Here is a 14,622-nt window from a genome sequence, read left to right on the forward strand (position 1 = left end):
AGCTACTTGACCTGACTGCCTCTAGAAATGGATTTTTTTTTTTTTGTATAAGTGCTTCTAGTTTCTGCCTCCTGTTTGTTAACCCTGGATTTGTATATTTGTAAATGTGCTGTACTGTTTCCTATGGTGACAGTGTACCTAGTGTTGAAGCCGCTGCTTGCACCTTGCTGAAATGAGATTTTTCTCATTTTATGTATAATTTTGTCAACTTAAAAAAAAAAAAAAAAGCAAATTTCATGTGACTCCACTCTACAGGTGTGTCTAAGCTCATTGTTTTTTCTTAAGTAAATATTGGGTTTGTAAACTTTGCCATTCTCTCCTCCCCACTTTATTTGATCCCTATGCTCCCTCACTCCTCCATCTCCAGAGCACAACTGAATCTGCTAGGAAGTATACTGACATATAGGGCCTTGTATTGTCTACCACGAGTTGTGGTCTGCATTCCTCGCTGCCACGTTTCTTCATACTTCTCATAACCCTGCAGGGGTGTCTGTTTCTTGCTCTGCCACAGGCCTGAGAGTTGATATTGGGCATATCACTTCTCCTCCCTGGGCCTCAGTTTCCCTATATGTAAAGTGGGAATAATATCTCCTTTGCAAAGGTGGGTGAAGATTTACAGAACAAATGAAAAAATGAATTAGCACATGGGTGTGCTTTAAAGGCACTGATCTGGGTTCACTAAGTGGTGTGATACTGGGCAAGCTACTTAAGTTCTGAGAGGTTTCAGAGTAACAGCCGTGTTAGTCTGTATTCACAAAAAGAAAAGGAGTACTTGTGGCACCTTAGAGACTAACCAATTTATTTGAGCATAAGCTTTCGTGAGCTACAGTTCACTTCATCGGATGCATACTGTGGAAAGTATAGAAGATCTTTTTATATACACACAAAGCATGAAAAAATACCTCCTCCCACCCCACTCTCCTGCTGGTAATAGCTTATCTAAAGTGACCACTCTCCTTACAATGTGTACGATAATCAAGTTGGGCCATTTCCACCACAAATCCAGGTTTTCTCACCCCCCCCCCCCCACACAAACCCACTCTCCTGCTGGTAATAGCTTACCTAAAGTGACTACTCCCCTTACAATGACAGGTTTCAGAGTAACAGCTGTGTTTGTCTGTATTCGTAAAAAGAAAAGGAGTACTTGTGGCACCTTAGAGACTAACCAATTTATTTGAGCATGAGCATGGATGCATCTGATGAAGTGAGCTGTAGCTCACGAAAGCTCATGCTCAAATAAATTGGTTAGTCTCTAAGGTGCCACAAGTACTCCTCTTCTTTTTTCTCCTTACAATGTGTATGATAATCAAGGTGGGCCATTTCCAGCACAAATCCAGGGTTTAACAAGAACGTCGGGGTGGGGGGGGGGAGAGGAAAAACCAAGGGGAAATAGGTTAGCTTGCATAATGACTTAGTCACTCCCAGTCTCTATTCAAGCCTAAGTTAATTGTATCAAATTTGCAAATGAATTTCAATTCAACAGTTTCTTGCTGGAGTTTGGATTTGAAGTTTTTTTGTTGTAATATCACAACTTTCATGTCTGTAATCACGTGACCAGAGAGATTGAAGAGTTCTCCGACTGGTTAATGAATGTTATAATTCTTGACATCTGATTTGTGTCCATTTATTCTTTTACATAGAGACTGTCCAGTTTGACCAATGTACATGGCAGAGGGGCATTGCTGGCACATGATGGCATATATCACATTGGTGGATGTGCAGGTGAACGAGCCTCTGATAGTGTGGCTGATGTTCTTAGGCCCTGTGATGGTGTCCCCTGAATAGATATGTGGGCACAGTTGGCAACGGGCTTTGTTGCAAGGATAAGTTCCTGGGTTAGTGGTTCTGTTGTGTGGTATGTGGTTGCAGGTGAGTATTTGCTTCAGGTTGGGGGGCTGTCTGTAGGCAAGGACTGGCCTGTCTCCCAAGATTTGTGAGAGTGTTGGGTCATCCTTCAGGATAGGTTGTAGATCCTTAATAATGCGTTGGAGGGGTTTTAGTTGGGGGCTGAAGGTGACGGCTAGTGGCGTTCTGTCATTTTCTTTGTTAGGCCTGTCCTGTAGTAGGAGACTTCTGGGAACTCTTCTGGCTCTATCAATCTGTTTCTTCACTTCCGCAGATGCGTATTGTAGTTGTAAGAATGCTTGATAGAGATCTTGTAGGTGTTTGTCTCTGTCAGAGGGATTGGAGCAAATGTGGTTGTATCGCAGAGCTTGGCTGTAGACGATGGATCGTGTGGTGTGGTCAGGGTGAAAGCTGGAGGCATGTAGGTAGGAATAGGGGTCAGTAGGTTTCCGGTATAGGGTGGTGTTTATGTGACCATCGTTTATTAGCACTGTAGTGTCTAGGAAGTGGATCTCTTGTGTGGACTGGACCAGGCTGAGGTTGATGGTGGGACGGAAATTGTTGAAATCATGGTGGAATTCCTCAAGGGCTTCTTTTCCATGGGTCCAGATGATGATAATGTCATCAATATAGAGCAAGTAGAGTTGTTAAACCCTGGATTTGTGCTGGAAATGGCCCAACTTGATTATCATACACATTGTAAGGAGAGTGATCACTTTTAGATAAGCTATTAGCAGCAGGAGTGTGGGGTGGGAGGAGGTACTTTTTCATGCTTTGTGTGTGTATAAAAAGATCTTCTACACTTTCCACAGTATGCGTCCGATGAAGTGAGCTGTAGCTCACGAAAGCTTATGCTCAAATAAATTGGTTAGTCTCTAAGGTGCCACACGTACTCCTTTTCTTTTTACTTAACTTCCGTGCTTCTATTTCCCCATCTCAAAAATGGAGCATGAGGATAACTTTTTAGACTGTGGTCACAATGAGGCCAGCTTCCCAAAGCACTCAACGGCCTTCAGTGCTGCCCTGCTTCTTTGGCCTGCTTCTGGATTTGCAAGAGGCAGCCAGGAGCCCAGCTCGCTGGTTACCGGAGGGGTGAGTGGGGTGTTAGAGGTGCTTCCTTGGCTGCTGGGGGGGGGCTCCACAGGTGCAACGGTTGGGGGTAGGGTCTGGGACAGCCTCGGGCGGGGCAGACCCAGCCCTGGTCTGTCTCAGAGGGGAGCTGGGGTGGGCAGCCCAGCTGGGGCCGGGCTCCTGCCACGCTGCCCCTGGGAGGGCTGGGGGGTGGCTGGCTGGGGGTGTACAAAGGCTGTTGCCCAAGGCTTGGGGAAGATACTGATGCTGTGATGTCATAAGAGGGTTATGTCATCCCTATGATGTCACATGAATGCCATGACGTCATGACACGGGGGGGTCTATGAACCAGACCTTGCCGAGGATGATCTCACCCCCAGGAAGGGCGGTCACGTGAGGAGGAGGGGCGGGCAGTACTTCCGCTATGTGACGTCATCTTCCGGCGCTGGAAGCCGCCTCGCCTGTGACGCTAGGGGGCGGAGGCGCCGGATCCGGAAGTGGAGAGCAAGAGGAGGCGGGGCTCCGCTGTCAGAGGGAGCGGTTCGGCCCCCGCCGGGGTAAGAAGTGGGGCGGGGCAGGGGCAGGGCCAGGCTGGTCCCGGGGGCGGCGGCGGCTTCGTTCATTGCCCCTCCCCCGCCAGCCTGAGCCTCCTCCGCGCTGCCCCCGGTCCGAGCTCTGCCCCGGCTGCAGCCAGCCCCTGGGCGGCGCCCCTGGACCGGGCCCGGGCCCGGGCCCCCAGGTCTCTGCACGACCCCCCCGAGCCAGCTGGGCCCCCAGGTCTCTGCACGACCCCCCCGAGCCAGCCGGGACCCCAGGTCTCTGCACGAGCCAGCCGGGCCCCCAGGTCTCTGCGGGGGGGGGGCGACCCCCCCCCCCGAGCCAGCCGGGCCCCCAGGTCTCTGCGGGGGGGGGCGACCCCCCCCCGAGCCAGCCGGGCCCCCAGGTCTCTGCGGGGGGGGCGACCCCCCCCCGAGCCAGCCGGGCCCCCAGGTCTCTGCGGGGGGGGGCGCCCCCCCCGAGCCAGCCGGGCCCAGGGCCCTAACTCTGTGGGGCCAGACGCCTAGGAATCCGAGTCTGGCCCTGTCTCTCCTGGCTCCCTGCAGCAAATCTAGCCTAGCCCAGCCAGCCTCCTGCGGGTGGCCTGTGAGCTCCCCCTCCAGCGGCACAGGCAGGTCAGTCACCTGGCTGTAGCATCTGAATGCCCTTAGGTTAGCGCCCAGAGGCGGAGGTGAACCATGGGCCATCCTGGCCAAGCCGGGCCCATCAGCAAAGCTGCTGTGGAATCCATCCCTGTCTGTCTCCTTGTCAGCCCCAGGCGAAAGCTTCTCTGGCTCCCCAGAGGCCAGCCCTTCTCCCTGACACCTGTCCCCTTCGTTCTCCAGCTGGGGCCTTTGCTCCACATCCTGGGGGAAGGGGGATCTCCTCCTTCTTGGTTTCTAGGTGTGACTGTTTTAGCCTTTGGGGTTCCTGTTGTCTTTCCAGCTTCTCCATAGATATGGCTCAGTTTCAGTCCTCCTTTAGTGACCCATTCATCCCACCCCAGAGAGTTACATCACATCCTTCCCTGGTATCTCCTTATCTGCCCCAAACAGTAGATAACCCTTTCGTACCACTCTGGGTAGCAAGGCAAATACATAGGGCACCTGAGGTACACGTAGGAATCAAACAAATATTACAGAAAATTCCTACTTTGTCAGAGAGGGCATCTGAGAGAATGGGCTCTCTGCAAACTCAGGCACTGTTGCTGTGTCAGTCACACTTGGGGCAAGAGCCCCATCTCAGGGTTATGAGCTCAGGCTCTTTGCAGACTCCGGCAGTGTTACAGTCAGGGCATGTGTTGAAGGTTTTCTTTGCAACCACAACAGCTGAAGACCTTAATTAATTAATGATGAAAGCTGAGACTCTGGAGAACAATTGAGAAGTCTGTCAGTCCTCACTTCTCCTTTTCTCCCCTATTTTGGGAAACATTGGAGAACAAGAGGATGGGAAGCTAAGGACATAGGGCTGTGGGTCTGAGCTGGTACAGCAGGTGGATGCAATGGTGGGTCTAGAGGGACCATAGCAGAGAAATGCAGAACAGGAATGAACACCTGGAAATTCAAGCCAGACACATTCAAATGAGAAATTAGACACTGATTTTTGAGAGGGAAGATAATGAACCATTAGAACAGACTCTGAAGGAAGTGGTGGATTCTCCATCTTGTCTTGTCTTCCAGTCAGGTTGTCTTTCTGAAAGATGCTTTAGCCAAACACAAGTTACTGGGGTCACTGAATGGCCTGCGATCTACAGGAGGTCAGGCTAGATGATCTAATGATCGCTTCTGGCCTTAAACTCCAACCCTGAGCACATACAGCTACCGGATGAGCTGGCAGAATGAAAGGGACTGGTGGACTGAACCTGTCCCTTGCTGTATCGGCTGCATGGGGTAGAATGGCCAATGTTATGCTCTGCTCTATGCTTACATACAATATGCTCTACTGGTTTCTATGCTGCGCTTGCCACTCTCACTGTCCCTACTGCTTCTGCAGCCATGGACCTGGCACCAAGCTCCTCCGAGGACCCCCAAGGCTCCGACAATGACTCCGACACAGAGAACAAGGTTGATCCAGACACGCAGGCTCAGGAATACATCAACCGCATCCTCAGCTCTGCTCAGCCCAGCCACAAGGCCCAGTGCCCACCTCCCGAGTCACTGTCTGTGGGGCCCAGGGCCCAGGCATCGGAGCACAGGTCTCCCCTCGAGCTGAAGAAGTCTCCTGCAAGCGACAACGTGACCTCTGGGCTGTTAGCCCTCCCTCTGGAGCTGATCCTGGAGATCTGCTCTTACCTGGAAGCCAGGTTTGTTCTCGAGGTCTTGCCCTTGGTCTGTCGGACCCTCAGGGATATTGTGCAGGACCCAGTGACCTGGAGGATTCGCCTTCAGAAGAGGATCAGTGGGTGTTATCCGGTGGTGGAAGGTAGATCTCCATTGGACTTTCTTCATTGGAGGTGGGACTTGGAGGAGAGACAAGGGCTGAACACGGGACTGTGGGCCAGGGATCTACTGTAGGACCAGACGCTATTTCATGAGCCTCAGAGGGGTTCCCCTGTTAACTCTACAACCTTGAGAGTTAGTTGCTGCTGATTAGAACTGTGCGGGGAGGGTCCTATCCCCAGCTGTTAGGGTCCTATCCCCAGCTGTTAGGGCAGGGGGCTGGGATTCGTGACTCCTGGGTTCCATCCCCAGCTCCAGAAGGGAGTCTAGTGGTTACAGTGGAGGGGGGCACTCGGAATCAGGACACCTGACTTCTGTTCCCTGCTTTGCAGCTGACGTCACTATGTGATCCTGGCCAAGTCCCCTCCCTGCTTTGCCTTGGCTTCACCTCTGTAATGGCAGTAGCTCCCCCGGTCTTCCTTGGAGTGGGGGCTGGGGAGTGGGAGCTAGAGATTTGCCTAGTTTTACAAGAGGTGACACAAAAACCACTAGCGAAGTCAGTACACACTAAAATTTCACACAGACAATGACTTGTTTCTACTGCTCTATAGACTATACACTGAAATGTAAGTACAATATTTCCATTCCAATGGATTTATTTTATAATTCTCTGATAAAAATGAGAAAGCAAGCCATTGTTCAGTAACAGTGTGGCTGTGACACTTTGGTATTTTTATGTCTGATTGTGTAAGCAAGTAGTTTTAAAGTGAGGTGAAGCTTTGGGGTACGCAAGACAAATCAGACTCCTGAAAGGGCTACAGTAGCCTGGAAAGATTGAGAGCCGCTACCCTGAAGAAAGCGATTTTTACACAGCCCCACCTCGACCTGGTGCAGGAGATGGGGAGTGGCTGTTGGATCAAAGCTCCCAGTAGTTTTGGAAGCCCCAGATTCCCTATCCACCCAGGCTATGGGATGCCCAGAGCGGGACACCCCTCACCCTGATCTATGTGATCTCTTCCTTTCTACGCAGAGAAGGACTTCGACTGGCCGGTTGCCTGCATGGAGCTGGAGGAGCATCTTAGACACTGGACCTGTGATGACAGGAGAACAGAGTACTTCTCCCTCACCAATGGCCACTTTGCTTCCATCGACTCCGTTCTGCTCTTGCAGGTGAGATCCGATTTCCTCCTTTGCTGGCTATTGGTGTCTGGTGGCGGGGGTGGGGTGGGGCTTGAGAGTGTGGACTTCTGGGTTCTACTTCTGGCTGTGGGAGGGAAGGGTATGAGGTCTAGTGAGGTAAAGCAGAGTCAGGACTCCTGGGTTCTATTTCTGGGTTTAACAGCTGCTGATCTCTAATCATGAGACGCAGCTGTTGGCTGGAGTAGGCATGGAAGACTCTTCCCATGTACGGTTGGTTGTGGTGGTGTTATCTTCTGAGCGCTGTTAGCTAGGGCGGCTCCACACATTGGTCTCTGGCTCCAGGAGTTCTGTAGGGTGAGAGTAGGTGATACTTTTACATGTATCTGAGCGGCTCACATCATGCCAATGTGATATGGCTGTGAAAAAAGCTAATGTCGTCTTGGGATGCATCAGGAGAGGTATTTCCAGTAGGGATAAGGAGGTTTTAGTACCGTTATATAAGGCACTGGTGAGACCTCACCTGGAGTACTGTGTGCAGTTCTGGTCTCCCATGTTTAAGAAGGATGAATTCAAACTGGAACAGGTACAGAGAAGGGCTACTAGGATGATGCGAGGAATGGAAAACTTGTCTTATGAAAGGAGACTCAGGGAGCTTGGCTTGTTTAGCCTAACTAAAAGAAGGCTGAGGGGAGATATGATTGCTCTCTATAAATATATCAGAGGGATAAATACCAGAGAGGGAGAGGAATTATTTAAAATCAGTACCAATGTGGACACAAGAACAAATGGATATAAACTGGCCACTAGGAAATTTAGATTAGAAATTAGACGAAGGTTTCTAACCATCAGAGGAGTGAAGTTTTGGAATAGCCTTCCGAGGGAAGTAGTGGGGGCAAAAGATCTATCTTGCTTTAAGATTAAACTCGATAAGTTTATGGAGGAGATGGTATGATGGGATAACATGGTTTTGGTAATTAAATATTCATGGTAAATAGGCCCAATGGCCTGTGATGGGTTTTAGATGGGGTAAGATCCAAGTTACCTGGGAAAGAATTTTCTGTAGTATCTGGCTGATGAACCTTGCCCATATGCTCAGGGTTTAGCTGATCGCCATATTTGGGGTCGGGAAGGAATTTTCCTCCAGGGCAGATTGGAAGAGGCCCTGGAGGTTTTTCGCCTTCCTCTGTAGCATGGGGCACGGGTCACTTGCTGGAGGATTCTCTGCTCCTTGAGGTCTTTAAACTACAATTTGAGGACTTCAATAGCACAGATATAGGTGTGAGGTTTTTTTTTTTTGTAAGAGTGGTGGGTGAAATTCTGTGGCCTGCGTTGTGCAGGAGGTCAGACTAGATGATCATAATGGTCCCTTCTGACCTAAATATCTATGAATCTATGTGCACAGGGGTAAACTGAGACATCGACCAGGGAAGTGACTTTCCAGCAGTCATGTAGCAAATTGTTGGCAGAGTCAAGAGTAGAACCCAGGAGTCCTGACATCCAGCCTTGCCCTGCTCTAACCTCTGAGTCCCTGCCTCTGAGTGTCCCATCATCTCTTTGCTCCTGTACCAATGACTGACCAGTTTTTCCCATTTCAAAGGACCCGTGGCCAGTCTGTCTCCTTCTCTTGCAGGGTGGGGCTCTCTGTGTCTCAGGCTCCCGGGATCGGAACGTCAACCTGTGGGATCTGCGGGAGCTGGGCCAGTCCCCGGACAAGGTGCTGGTGAAAGCACTGGGCACGGAGCGCAACGGGACGCACAAGGTGGGAAACTGACCTTCAATCTCCTGGGGCGGGGAGGAGTCTGACCAGCCTTCCTGTGAGCTGGAGAAAGGCACCGGTGGCACTCTGTCCCCAGCATGGGTACGCCCAAGCAGCTGGAGAGTGAGCTGTCCCCCAGCCCTTGCTGTTGCCATGACAAGGGGAGCTAATTGGTGCCAGTAGCCGTGAGATGGGGGGCTTCTTCTGGGGATGCCAGGCCTGCTGAGACCCCTGGACAGGAAATGTCCCTGGCCCAGTCCCCCCTTCCCTGTGCCCTCTTTGCCCACGCCTGTGCTGAATGTGAGCTTTCTTCCTCCCTTCTGTTGGGTTGGATTGAGCCGGGACAGCGTGTCTAGTGACTGGCACAGGAATGGGGCACTGGGACGTCTTGTGTTCATGTCCCTGCTCTGTGCTTCAGTTTCCCTGTCTGTACAATGGGGTTAACTCTGTGTATTGCAGGGAGCCTGGGGGGCTAAAGGGCTTCGGAGAAAGACACCAGGAAAGGGCAGCCTCTTTCTTTAACCCTTTTCTCTCCCTTTCCCGCTGCAGGGCTGGGTGTGGTCACTGGCTTCAAGAGACAACAAGGTGTGCTCAGGCTCCTGGGACAGCACGGTGAAACTGTGGGACATAGAGGCCAACGGGCAGCAGTTTGGGGAGATCAGGTACCATTTCCCCTCCTCCCCCTGCACCACGGGCCCTCCAGGAAGCGACCCCAGCCTGGTTCCCACCAGCTCCTCCTTCGGCCGCATGGCTGGTGCTCCCAGCTGCCTCCCTGCCTCTGCCTCTTTGGAGAGGGAGACCTTGGAGAGTCTCAGCCACCAGTGGAATCTGCAGTGCCTTAGAGACTGGGGTCGGGGCAGCCATGCTCGGTGGAGAGGGGAGGAGATGGTGCTGCTGGGCAGAGTCTAGACCGGAGTACCGAAGTGGGGGAGGCCAAGGGCTCAGGCCGGGGAAGTGGGCTGAAGCTGGGGACTGTCAGGTGAGAAGCCATTCCTTTGCATCTCCCTGCGTGGCTCACTACAACTTGGCTCTGCTCTCTGCAGTCCCTGCCAGACAGACTGTCCCCTAGAAGACCACATCACGGGCTTAAAATGCAGCTGGGGGGCAGGTGGATCATTTGAGAGCAAAGACGATCAACGGAGACTGCTGCTTGGCAGGAGAGGAGGGAGGGTGCAATGGTTGGGGCGCTGGCCTGGCATACAAGAGAGCAGGATTCAGCACAGAGTCTAGTGGAACCTCGGGCCAGTCACTTAGGGACAGATTTTTAAAGAGATCTCAGTGCCTAACTCCCAGTGAGATCCAGAGGCGTTAGGTGCCTAGGTACCTGTAAAAATCTGGCCCTCATTTCCCCACACATACAGTAGGGTTAACTGCACAGCCCCACACAACGGGGTTAGTGAGGATACATGCATTAAAGATTGGGAGGTGCTCCGACATTACGGTAATGTGGGAGGAGCCCAGATGCGAGGCGCTCAGATATTACGGTAATGGGGATCTGATAAATACCTTCGGGAGGAGCAGCAGAGGAGAAGGGTCTCGTGCAGACGTCATCGGGATCCCGCCCAGAGGCTGGGCACAGAGGGACCAAAGGCCTTGGGCATACCAGCCCTGGGGGGGTGACGACTGCAAGGCTAATCCTGAAGGATCATATTTGTTCTCCCTTCGCTGTCTTGTCTCCCCAACTCCCAGTGGGAAAGCTCCCGTGCTGTGTCTCTCCTACCTGCCCGACATCCTGGTCACCGGGACCTACGACAAGAAGGTGACGGTGTACGACCCGCGAGGTTAGTGTCTGCTTTAGGATCGAGGCTCCAGCTGTTGGTTGAGCTCATCCCTGCACCCCTGAGCCCAGCAGGCCCAATGCAGTGGGGCTACGTGGGAGGGTAATTGACCCAGGGCACAGTGCAGGCATCACCTGGCTAGGACCCACAGTCTCCCCAGCAGAGCTCTGTCCCGGCAAAGATCTTGATGCCGTTCCCTTCCTGGCAGCTACCCAGGCCCCATTGAAGAGCCGCAAGCTCCACTCCAGCGCCGTCCTGTCCCTTGTGGCCGATGAGCATTTCATCATCTCAGGCAGTGAGGACCGGACGCTGGTCATCTTCGACCGCCGGGCCAATAGCGTCCTCCAGAGGCTGCAGGTGGGTGGCCAGAGCGGGTGACTATTCTCCCTCCTACCTGCTGAAGGCAGTGGAGGTTGCCTGGAATCACCACGGAGAGGAGAGAGATGGGAGTTTGTAGGTGCTCCCTACCTGAGGACATTTTGGAGGAGGAGAATATGTAATCCTTAGAGAGTCCCTGACCCAACTGATTGCATCTGAAGGAGGGTGTGAGGTGCAGGGAGTCAGGCCTCCTGGGTTCTATCCCTAGCTCCGTGGGGTCTCGTGATTAGAGCAGGTGGGGCTGGGAGTCAGGACTCCTGAGTCCGACACCATAGGCGCTGACTTCTACTCATGCTGGTGGCTGCTCGACCACCCGCCCGCCCAGACTCCACCCCTGCCCTGCCCCCATTCTGACCCCTTTCCCAAATCCCCACCCCGGCTTAGCCTTCTACCCTGAGTCTGCCACTGTCCTGCTCCTCCCCCCTCCCTCCCGGATCTTCCTATACTGCCAAACAGCTGTTTGGCGGCAGCGAGTGCTGGGAGGTAGGCAGAGAAGCGGGGATGCAGCGCACTCAGGGGAGGAGGCGGATGAGGATGGGGGGGCGGGAGGGGATCTTGGCTGCCAGTGGGTGCAGAGCACCCACTAATTTTTCCCTGAGCACACACGGAGTCGGGGCTTATGTCTGCCAGTGACGTACTGTTTGACTTCTGGCAAGTCAGTCGCTGTGCCTTGGTTTCCCCAGATGTACAGTGGGGTAACACATGCCTCCTTCGTAGAGGAAGGGTTGTGGTGCTTAATGGCGTGGAAGCACTTCTAGCTCCTCCTGCCAGATTAACCAGGCATTCTGCTCATTCACCAGCAATGAGGGAGGCTGCACTGTAAGAAACAGACTGGTATTAAACACGCTGCAGGGCTGGTGTCCCAGGCTGAACCTCTGTGGCTTGCGAGTCCCCCCCATTCTAGGTCCCCCTGAAACCTGAGCCTCTTTCTCCTGTTCCACTCATCAGGCCTCTGTTGTCTGTGACATGTGATGTCCTGCGGGGAACCAGGAAACAGGCAGCCTGACGCAGTCCAATGTCAAGGAACTCCTTTAGAATAGGCAGAGAGTGTTGTGTGATCCGCTCCCCGCCCCATACACCGATCCACCCCCAGAGCTGTGCCATCCTCTCTTTGCTCCTTTCCTTCCCCAGCTGGAATCCTACCTGCTCTCCATGTCCTACGAGGGGACGCAGCTGTGGGCCGGGGACAACCAGGGACGACTCTATGTCTTTGAAAACAGAGGAGGCAGCTTCCAGCACCTCCGGGTATGCAGGCCTCCCCTGATCTGGGGCTGGACAGAGGGATGGAGGCTTGCTAAGCATTACGTCTGTTTTCCCCCCGCCCCCTTTCACCTCAGGGTGAAATCCAGGTCCTGCCGGGCCAGGATTTCACCCCAGAGGATTAACACCAGGGCTGCTGCTTGTTTACCTGCCTGCAGCTTGGGGCTGTGAACTCAGCCACTGTCAGTTTCACTTGAGGGCTCTCCTCATGCTGGATGGGTCTCGATTCCCCATGCCCTGGAGGGAACATCCCTCCCTGGAGGGCAGAGGAGATGGCTCTCAATGACCCATTTCCTACTTGCTACTGGTGGGGCCAGATGAATACCGAAAATACCTAGATTTCCATGGGGTCCTGGTGTGATCTGACCTGCGACACCCTAGACTGGGCCCTCCGAAGCACCTTGGAGTGGGTACCACTGGTCAGGCTTGGATGCATATGTGTGAGAGTCCCCAGCATGAAGGTGATGGGTTAGGAACAGAGAGATGAATGGGACCCACATGGGCTAGGAACAGAGAGATGCCTTGGCTTTCCCCCCTGTGGTGAGCCCCAGCTGGAGGTATGCAGAGGGCTTACTGTCTCTTTCCTCCCCACAGTACTTTGACGTGGGTCACCGGTCCCAGATCACTGGGGTCTGGCACTCCCTGGGCACTCTGTACACGACCTCCACTGACAAGACCCTGCGGGTAAGGTCCATGCTTCCCTAGCAATCCTACCCCCACCCCACTCCTTACTCATAGAGGCTGGGAGCCAGGAACACCCGAGTCCTAACCCCAGCTCTGTGACTTTGGCTGCAAGCCACTTTCCTTGTCTGTGCCTCAGTTTCCCCACCTGGGGGAAGAGAGGTAATTCCTGCTTTCTGGAGGGTTCTGAGGATTGTGTCTTGGCCCTTGGAAGAGCCCTCTGCACACTCAGCTTCATTCCCTGAACATGCTTCTCTATAATGCGAACAGCAAGGATTGTGCAAATAAGGCATTTCCGATTCCAAGTCAGTAGCAGCCTCGTCTGGGCCTGGGATCTGCCTACCCCACTTCCGGCCACCCGTAGCCAGTCCCAGGGTAGCTGCATCAATGCAGCCCCCTAGTGCTGATGAGCAAAGAACCAGTGGGCCCTCCTAAAAATAGCACAGAGAGGGGCTCCCCCCATTCCTCCCCATGGATTCACCCGGCCCTGGGCAACCTCCCCCATGAGTTTTCTCTTTCCAGATACACGTTCCGACGGACCCGCCTCGCACTATCTGTTCACAGACGCACAACAACGTGCTGAATGGGGTAAGGAGGGGCGCTCGGACTCCGAACTGGGGGACGAGGGTGCCTGAGCTTTCTGCCCTCCCAGCCAGCTTGTCTGTTGTGGGGGAATGTCCATGTGAAATCCTCTCTCTCTCCTCGGCTCTCTTCCTTTGGCCAGGGCGGGCCACCACTTAGATCAGCCAGAGGGGGCACTCCTTTGCGCACAGGGGAGAGACCGTGCTGCCCCGAGGAGTGAATCTGAGGCCGTGCTGAATGCTGGACGCTTTGTCCTTGTGGCTGAACTCAGGGCAGGGGCAGGGTGTATTTAGCAGGAACCCTGGAGCTGGTCCCCTGGCCTCTCGGCTTGAAACGGCCTCAGTCCCCGGTTCCTGTCGCGCCTGTTTACACCCACCCCTCCGCTCCCGGCTTCCCCCGCAGGTCAGCGCAGAAGGCAACATTGTAGTAGCTGCCTCCGGGGGCCTGTCCTTGGAAATCTGGAGGCTCGATGCCTGATGGGAGGCCTGGATCCGCAGAGCCACGTCTTGCAGCTGCGGCCCCAGAGGGAGGTGCTGCACCCGGCGCCCGTGTTCCCGCCCAGGGGAGGGGCCAGAGTTTCAGCATTTGTTTGTTCGTTGTTCTTTGGAAGAGGCCCGAGGAGCTGGGAGGTCAAAGCTGAGCTGAGCCTGAGCTCGCCCTGGCGCTGCCGTTCCCAGAGCGATTTCCATGCCTGAGTTTCCAGAGGGATCGGAGCCTGGCCAGCCTTTCCCTGCTAGACGCACTGACTTAGCTCTCTCTGGCTCACATTCTTCCACCGCTGTCCCCTTTTCCACCCTCTGGGCTCCTTCGTTATCACAATCCTGGCCTGACTGCCAGGCGGCCTGTGCTACTTATCTGTCTACCTCCCACCTGCTTTTCCACGGCGCAGGGCTCTTGCTGCTGCTCCTTCGAGGCCGGTTCCCAAAATCTCTCAGGTCACAGCGCGGGAGGGGACGGCCTTCAGGGGTCAGAACCAGTAACCATCCAACCCAGCTCCACACAGCCTGAGGGTGCTCCTGCTAAAGGTTGAGGAAAATAGACGCAAGGGCTGACCAGATCGAAACAGAGTCCAGAGCTGATGTGTAATTTACAGGGACTCAGTTGAGACGCACGTTCTAATGTTGTTGATTAAACTATTCTGCCAGACAGGATCTGATTAGAGATGTCAGTGGGTTTTTATCCCCTTCCCAGTGAAATCACGTGTTTAGTTTTAAAT

General features: G+C 53.7%; 1 protein-coding gene across 5 annotated transcripts; it reads left to right on the forward strand.

Moving 5' to 3' along the window:
- Positions 1 to 3,419: 3,419 nt before the first annotated feature.
- Positions 3,420 to 14,562, forward strand: FBXW9 (F-box and WD repeat domain containing 9). Of its 5 annotated transcripts, XM_077838731.1 has the most exons (12): positions 3,566 to 3,655; positions 3,694 to 3,731; positions 5,446 to 5,874; positions 6,862 to 7,001; positions 8,569 to 8,730; positions 9,277 to 9,389; positions 10,417 to 10,508; positions 10,714 to 10,862; positions 12,015 to 12,128; positions 12,738 to 12,827; positions 13,347 to 13,412; positions 13,809 to 14,562. In XM_077838731.1, the coding sequence occupies exons 3-12, from the start codon at positions 5,448 to 5,450 to the stop codon at positions 13,881 to 13,883; spliced, it is 1,428 nt and encodes a 475-aa protein (XP_077694857.1). In that variant the 5' UTR covers positions 3,566 to 3,655; positions 3,694 to 3,731; positions 5,446 to 5,447; the 3' UTR covers positions 13,884 to 14,562. The 5 variants fall into 5 exon arrangements, with proteins under 5 accessions (XP_077694856.1, XP_077694857.1, XP_077694858.1 ...); XM_077838730.1 differs by lacking the exons at positions 3,566 to 3,655; positions 3,694 to 3,731 and adding an exon at positions 3,420 to 3,473; XM_077838732.1 differs by lacking the exons at positions 3,566 to 3,655; positions 3,694 to 3,731 and adding an exon at positions 3,990 to 4,088.
- The last annotated feature ends 60 nt before the right edge of the window (positions 14,563 to 14,622 follow it).

The sequence above is a fragment of the Eretmochelys imbricata genome, chromosome 20 (genome assembly GCF_965152235.1).
Source record: "Eretmochelys imbricata isolate rEreImb1 chromosome 20, rEreImb1.hap1, whole genome shotgun sequence".
Taxonomy (NCBI): domain Eukaryota; kingdom Metazoa; phylum Chordata; order Testudines; family Cheloniidae; genus Eretmochelys; species Eretmochelys imbricata.

What these genes read in the sequence shown, in the direction of transcription:
- FBXW9 (XM_077838728.1), top strand. Translation starts at nt 5,355, where the DNA reads ATGTTATGCTCTGCTCTATGCTTACATACAATATGCTCTACTGGTTTC. An exon ending in GCAGCTTCCAGCACCTCCGG is followed by an intron (nt 12,129 to 12,737) that starts GTATGCAGGCCT and finishes TCCTCCCCACAG; the next exon opens with TACTTTGACGTGGGTCACCG. An exon ending in ACAACAACGTGCTGAATGGG is followed by an intron (nt 13,413 to 13,808) that starts GTAAGGAGGGGC and finishes CTTCCCCCGCAG; the next exon opens with GTCAGCGCAGAAGGCAACAT.